We start from the raw sequence: 7,057 nt of genomic DNA, 5'->3' as shown, positions 1-7,057 counted from the left end.
GAAAGAAGTACAGTTTGAATGCAGTTAAAAATAAATGTTAAGGCCCCATACAAAAGTAGTGGCCTCACTGTGAAATGTCTGTGAAAGGCGCTATATAAATAGCGACTTACTTACTTACTTACTCACGAGCCTTCAGAAAGATAGTTGAACACAATCTCAAATAATGAAAAAGACACTGGTCAATAACAGATGCACATTAACCTGTTCACAGGAAACAAGCAAATGGATAACTGTCCCAGAGCCCTCTCAGTCCTTAAATACTTCTTCTGCATGGAAAAACACCCAAAAGAGAACAAAGAGAAACCATAAGGAGTATCACAGTGAAGGACAGATCCAACCCCACGGACTGATAGTCTAGTTAATTACAAAATAAACTTTTGTGGAAAAAAGTAAAATTAAACTAATAGAAATATTTTGTATAAATAATAAAATAATAAAATGTTATAACTGGCATAACAAGTAGTTTACCTGCTGTGGGCGCAGATGTTTGTTCAAATGTAATGGCTCAAAATAGTTTGTCTTTGTACAGTGCACTCCTCCCTCCTCTACTCACATGAGCTGAGCCAAAATGACTCTCTCTTTCTATTTCATGGAGAGTTCAAACTGGTTTGCCTCAATACAAGAATAATTCTTGCTTGGCCAATCAAAAAGGAACTGTATAAACACTGCAATATACAGTTTTGAAAAAGGTACAAAAAACTGACGCTGAGAAGTCAGTGTCAGTGTCAGTCAGAAGTCAGTTTACCTGCAACCAGAGTTTTTCTTATTCTCAGTATATGGTTCAGAACCTCCATAATTTCTTCACTGAGCTGCAGAGGCTGAGCATTCATTCATGCTTGGTTGCAGGTGCTGGGTTTATTTGAATGTGAGGAACGAAAGCAGTGTTTAAATATGTCACATTTTGATGTCTCCACAATCACACCACAGAGTCTGTAATGAGTTCACATGAATTTATTCTTAAAAACTAATACTAATATTAAGCTTGAAAAATCAATTCCATTATCATTCAGTTTCAGTTGTCAATATTGTTCATTAAAGTACAAACTCAGTTTTGTCTGCAATTCAAACATAAGGCCTACAACATATTCTCTGTTTCAAAGTATGGATAAATGGACACGCCAAAAATTATATCTGTTGAAAACAAAACACAATGTGTAAATTCCTGGTAATTGTGCCTGGTGTGATTTTTCTGTGGTGATCCCAAAACACAGTTAAGACACACTTTAGCCTACAAAATGGAGTAAAATATTTAAAAGAGATCATGTATAATGCAAAGTTCTATATAATATTATATCATTCATCGCTCATCATAAGGCAGGGACCGCTATTTGAAAAGTTACATATTACCCCTTTAATTGTGGTTCAGATATGTCTCCTTTAAACAGGTCTGGTCATAACTACTGTCACCAATCCTGGATTAGTGAGCACTGGACGAGGTGGTGGCATAGTCACAATCATCTGTGGGGGGGCCATGGCGTTGGCATAAACCATAGGGGGCGCTGTTCTAGTGACTATGGACCCTGCGGGTAATGTCCCATAAACACTCTGCATGGTAATGATGGGATGCACAGGGGAAGGGGGTGGTACAGTTACCACTCGGGGGGGCATTGAGCACGGGACAGAGACATGTATCGTTGGAACTGAAAGGCTATTAGGATTATAGGTGGGTCTTTGGGCGGGAGGGTAAGGAGGGTTTAGGGCACCGGTAACTGTGATGGTCGGGATCTTTGGTGGATTCTGGGTGGGGATTGGAGACGTAGAGCTAGTTGGGACAACACTTGGAACTGTTGGTGTAATATTCTGAGTTGGTATTTGGAAAGTAGGGCTAGGCTGATGTGAAGGCCCACACATGTTGGAGAATCCTATTGGAAAGGGTTGTTTGGGCTGGGTTATTTCATTATTTTTTCCAGCTACAGCGTTCAACACTTGGTTCAACACTTCTCCGTGTTCAATTTGCAAAGCCCCGGAAAGGACTTGGAAAGTGTCATCCAGCCGTTCGTTGATTTTGAGAAATTTGTCTTCGTGAGCGCTGCTGAGAACAAAAGTTTTGACGATGTTAGTCTGTTGCTGGTACTTTCTCATGGTGTCACGAGCGTTGACCAGAGTGGCAGACAGTTCGTTGAGAGCATTTCGGACCACCTCAGAGATCCTTCGGGGGTCCCTCTCCTTCAGCTTCAGCACCAGTTCCTGCAGAGCAATCACCCGCTTGGCCACACGCTCACAACGCTCCTTGTTGGTCTTCACATTCATGGCCATCTTTACCACCGTTGTGGCCAATGAGACAATCAGGTCAATTGGGACATCACCCATTTTGATCTGATCTGGAGAGAAGAGAAGAAAAGGTTTAAAAATGATTGTCATAACATTCTTTAGGTTGTAGTTTAAAATTGTAGTGTGACTACATCTGGCCTCACGCTGGCACCAAAATATGTAGGTTGAAATCTACATGGGCTCACAGCGTGATACCATGATGTAGGGGGGTATTTCATGTTACAGATTGGAATTTAGGAGTTCTAAGTTAAAGTAGCACTCACGTGGCCTTTGTGAGTGTTCGGCTCTGACTAGAAGTAAATTTGGGGGCACCCAACAAATGTTGAGAAATATTACCAATCCAATTTAATCAATTACCTATGTTAATTAATTAATAATTAATTAAACAATTGATCTGAAGGTTTATAAATTCATCATTGGAAATAACATCACTATTCACCAAAGCAAACTGTGGTTTATGAATATTTATTGACCAAGTTAAACAGACAGCATTTAAATATCAAATATGCAAATGAGTGTAGGTCGCTCTAAACTGGTGTCTAGAGATGTGAGATTAAACACAACTTTAAGAGTTATATAAAGTTCTGTGCTGAGTCTAGCTTGATAAAACAAGCCATTCTGTGAAAGTGCGCATACCACCCAGGGAGCGTGGAGATGTCCAGTCACAATGTGGTCCTGTTGGGTCCAATGAAGGTTTGAGTTTCTCAGGACATCGGTTCTGAAGAATCAAACGCAATGAAACGGACGAAGGCCACGTGATCTGATCAATGTTCCAGGCTCTTTTGGCGTCAGGCTGAAGGACACTCTCCTCTGTTCCAGAGGATTGGAGGACACGTTTAATTGTCCATGAGGTCTAGCAGCGCTGGTCACGGATTAAGGCTAATCAATCAAAAAGACTATGTCTGCAAAAATGCGAATATTTAAATTTGGAAAAATATGAAAGCTTCGCTTTCAAATCAGATCAGCGACAGGTATGTGAATAAAACACGTCAAGTGACAGGCACAGCTTTGAACAGAGGGAGAACTCGGGCATTGTCTCTCCTGTTCGGCTCTTTACCATCTTTACCATTCTGAGTTGAACTGCTTCAGCGATCTTCTGCTGATGAACAGAGATCTGAACGAACTGGTCAGAACTGGGCGATCTGCAAAACTGGGGATCTGGGTTTAGGTCTGTTTTCCTTGTCTTAAATATTAAGATAAGCGGGAAAAACTGACCAATCGTGTATCTGCGTGTGGAATGTGAGTTAGTTGAGTGGGGGTTTTGTGACATAACTCTCATATTACACACTATGAACATTAACAGTTTTACACAAAGAAAGTATTCACATGACATTTACAAATCAGTATTAAAACACACTGGCCATAGTTCATTGAATGAATTGAATTTCATTCCTTTCTTTCTCTGGAGAAAGTCTATTGGCTTGAGATTCAGAGATTGTTCCATCAAAAATCCCATAGTGTCGATTATAGTCAGTGAACAAACTTCAGTCAATTGAATTATCAATAGGTGAAGCTTTGTAGAAAAGTTAGTTTGTAAAAAGATCTTTAATCCTTTAAGGGGTCTTTGTGTGGTACAGCACACAGGGAGTGCATGAAGACAAGACACTATATATCTTGCTTGGGTGACAGGTCCGAGATAGGAAGGTTCAAGCAAGTGGGGGAAGGGTAGAGTGTCTCAAAGTTAACCCCTGTCAGAGGTGTCCAAACTTTGTGCAAGTCTATTCCCTAAAATTTCGATATCATGGTAACAGCCATGATTTCACATCTTCCATAGGTCAGAGGTCAGTCCTCTTACAAAATAGTAAAGGTTTTTTGAGAAACAGTCAATATAGGCAAGTTTTCGGTGGCAGTGGCTGAGTATTTGCCTACCAGCCCAAAGGTTGTTGGTTCAACGCCAGCCCAAAATAAGTACACCATTGTTTAATCCCTTGGCATCTCACCCACCTTGCCTATAATTGATTGTGTGTGAGGCACACAATCAATTATAGGGAATGACATATCCATAGAAAAAAGCAGGTGACATACCCCCAATCAAGAAGTTACATAGTGCACCTTTAATATACAAAAATTACAAATCAGTGTCAAAATATTTTAAGTACGGAAACTTCTTCTAAACAGAAATAAGAAAATTCCACTTTAACCTTTATAATTTTCCAGATTTATAAAAAAACAAACTGAAAACTAAACTTGAGTCAATCATTTTAGAGCATGTTGACCTATCCACAAATGTATTAGTTTTGTAATGTAAAATTAAAACACAATTACCTGTATGCGGATCTCTTTATAAGTAAAAAATGTAAATCTCCTTGCGTTGAGTGTGTCTTCTCTCTTTTCAGTCCCGGTTTAGTCCCATGTGCGTGAGATTAATACATAGCACCTCACTAGTCCAACAGGTTTTCACATAGACAGAGCAAACCTACTGTTGACTGCCTAGACATTTGAAATATGTAATCAGGAATACAAATTGAACCGATGTACAAGAAGTCAGCCAATGTTTTCTTTGAAATGTGATGTGTGTGTGTGTGTAGGTGAGTTAATGTTGCTTAGTACAGTGCATCGCTTTGGTGAATCAGGAATCAGATACACAGCAAATTCAAGAGTGTTATTTCAGCTTGTATATTGTTAATCTTAACACTTTTTGCCATGTCATATGGGGTCTAAATAAAATGAATTAAAACTACACTTTCCAAAGTGTCGACGGCTCACACTGGTAACCTCACCCCTCATAGTTGAATTAGACACTGATTAAGATTAGATTTTTTTACACTAGTGTATAGTGAAAAACTAATAACTCTATATTTCTATGTTTTAACACTTTAAAGTTAACACTTTATGAAGTAGAAATAGTGTAGAGTATTCTTCATGTTACACTATTCAATAGAAACTCTTCACTAAATACAGTGTAAATGATGTGGTCATTCTAGTTCATAATCCCGTTTACAAATGTAAAATAATGAAAACCACCATAAAATTCCATTTCAACATTCACTGTATTAAAACAATGCACATCATACAATCAACTCAGTTTAAATAAGTCATATGACATAATACTATTTTTACAAAATCCAACTGACAGCAGGAATTCTCTGTGCTCTCAACAGTTGGTCACAATGACCAATTTTTTTAAAGTTGATTTTTCAATGCAAGCAGTCGATGGATGAATCAAGATCTTGTTTTTGAATGGAATTCAGGCATGTTCATCTCCAAAAAATGAGAGGAGCTTGTCTGACTGTTTGACACAAGATCTTCTCTCCATTATATAAACATAACAATGTTCACAATAGAGGCAGTTCTGCTAATTATGACACATTAACATTGCAGAAAATTTTTACCTCAAGAGTCAGTCTTTCATTCTTGGGGTTTCTTTTGACACATCCAACGTCCATGTTGTAGACAGCTCTTTGAATACAGGTGTAAAGTTTGTGAGAGTCTGAGGACCAAGTGCCTTGAAGTGTTCAAGAAATTCAGCCAGGTCAACGATGGCATAAAAAACCTTAGTCCTGCCCACTTCAGTCACAGATAGAAAGGCCGTCCAGGCTCAACCATCAAGAAATGTGTCCATACCGATCTGTAAAATAAAATAGAGAATAGAATATATATAACATGTTCAAGTAACCACCTTGCAAAACAGGCTATGCAATATTTAATGATCCATGAATAAAAATTAAAAAGTAAATATATGGTAAATATATATTAGTATGTTTTTGTATACAGGAACCATTCAAATAAATAACTTGAAGATTTGAAAAAATTTAGTCCCTTAGAAAAGATTATAATAAATGCATAAATGCCATTAATCATGAAAATAGAATGAGATTAAGGCAAAAATTGCAATTACTCAGCACATATATAAAATTAAATTAGTCAATTACAAAATTATTGATGAGGTTACATTTCAGTTCTACATTTAACCATTTCATGGCATACCTGCAACTCTCTGATGAGATGGTTAATGACTTGAGCCTTCATCTTTCCACTGTAGCCTTTAGGAGCTGGGGATGCAGGTGAACCAGCAGCAAGACACTCACCCTAAAGAAAGTACAAAAAAGAATGTATCATTACTCTTTTTGACTAAAGGGCAATATCATGTTAAGACATTGTATTGGGTAAGACATCATACTTGAAGATATTTTATTTTTACACAATACTACTAACCTTTTTATTCAAATAATTTTAATAATTCTCCACTTGATACAATATCCTACCTCAACACACCACACAAAAGTGTGCACGTTTATAAGCCATTATTAAAAGAAATGTGAATACAGCAAATGTACTATGATGGAGTATAAGGGTCAGATAAAAAAAATAAATAAATACTGGCACTACGAGAATAAAGTCGTAACATTTCGACATTAAAGTCGTAATATTATGAGAATAAAGTCAAAGCCAGAAAAAGTCGTAATTTTACGAGAATAAAGTCGTAATTTTACGAGAACAAAGTAGTAATTTTATGAGAATTAAATCGTAGTCAAAATAAAGTCGTAATATTACGAGAATATAGGCTGCTCGGAAAGTATGAATGAGTAGGCTGGTGCGCTATGGAGAATTTGGAGCATTTTGTTAAGGAGCAGAATCCGTGTATTATTCATTCATTCGACTGAACAAGGACTGAATCAGGACTACATCAGGTCCGGAACCAAACAGGATTGAGACCGGGACCAGACTGGGACCAGACCAGGACTGAGGTTGGGACCAGACCAAGAAAACGGTTTAGTCCTGGTTTAGTCCTGGTTTAAGTCATGGAAATGGGAAACGGCATTTCCGTGATTTTAAAATGCCATGC

The 7,057-nt window shown here is 37.8% G+C and overlaps 1 protein-coding gene across 1 annotated transcript; it reads right to left on the bottom strand.

Annotated features, from left to right (window-relative positions):
- Window positions 1-946: 946 nt before the first annotated feature.
- On the bottom strand, window positions 947-4,612 carry LOC110166865 (uncharacterized). The gene is made up of 2 exons (XM_020932190.2): window positions 4,537-4,612; window positions 947-2,321 (listed from the first exon to the last, which is right to left on the bottom strand). Exon 2 carries the CDS (start codon window positions 2,308-2,310, stop codon window positions 1,378-1,380), a length of 933 nt encoding a protein of 310 aa, XP_020787849.1. The 5' UTR covers window positions 2,311-2,321; window positions 4,537-4,612; the 3' UTR covers window positions 947-1,377.
- Between the last annotated feature and the right edge of the window lie 2,445 nt (window positions 4,613-7,057).

This window comes from Boleophthalmus pectinirostris, unplaced genomic scaffold, assembly GCF_026225935.1.
Source record: "Boleophthalmus pectinirostris isolate CB_2022bp ecotype Guang Dong unplaced genomic scaffold, ASM2622593v1 HiC_scaffold_2, whole genome shotgun sequence".
In the NCBI taxonomy this organism is placed as follows: domain Eukaryota; kingdom Metazoa; phylum Chordata; class Actinopteri; order Gobiiformes; family Gobiidae; genus Boleophthalmus; species Boleophthalmus pectinirostris.
The sequence above is the reverse complement of the archived record's forward strand: the minus strand, read 5'-3'. Positions and strand labels throughout refer to the sequence as shown.

What these genes read in the sequence shown, in the direction of transcription:
- LOC110166865 (XM_020932190.2), bottom strand. Translation starts at nt 2,310, where the DNA reads ATGGGTGATGTCCCAATTGACCTGATTGTCTCATTGGCCACAACGGTG.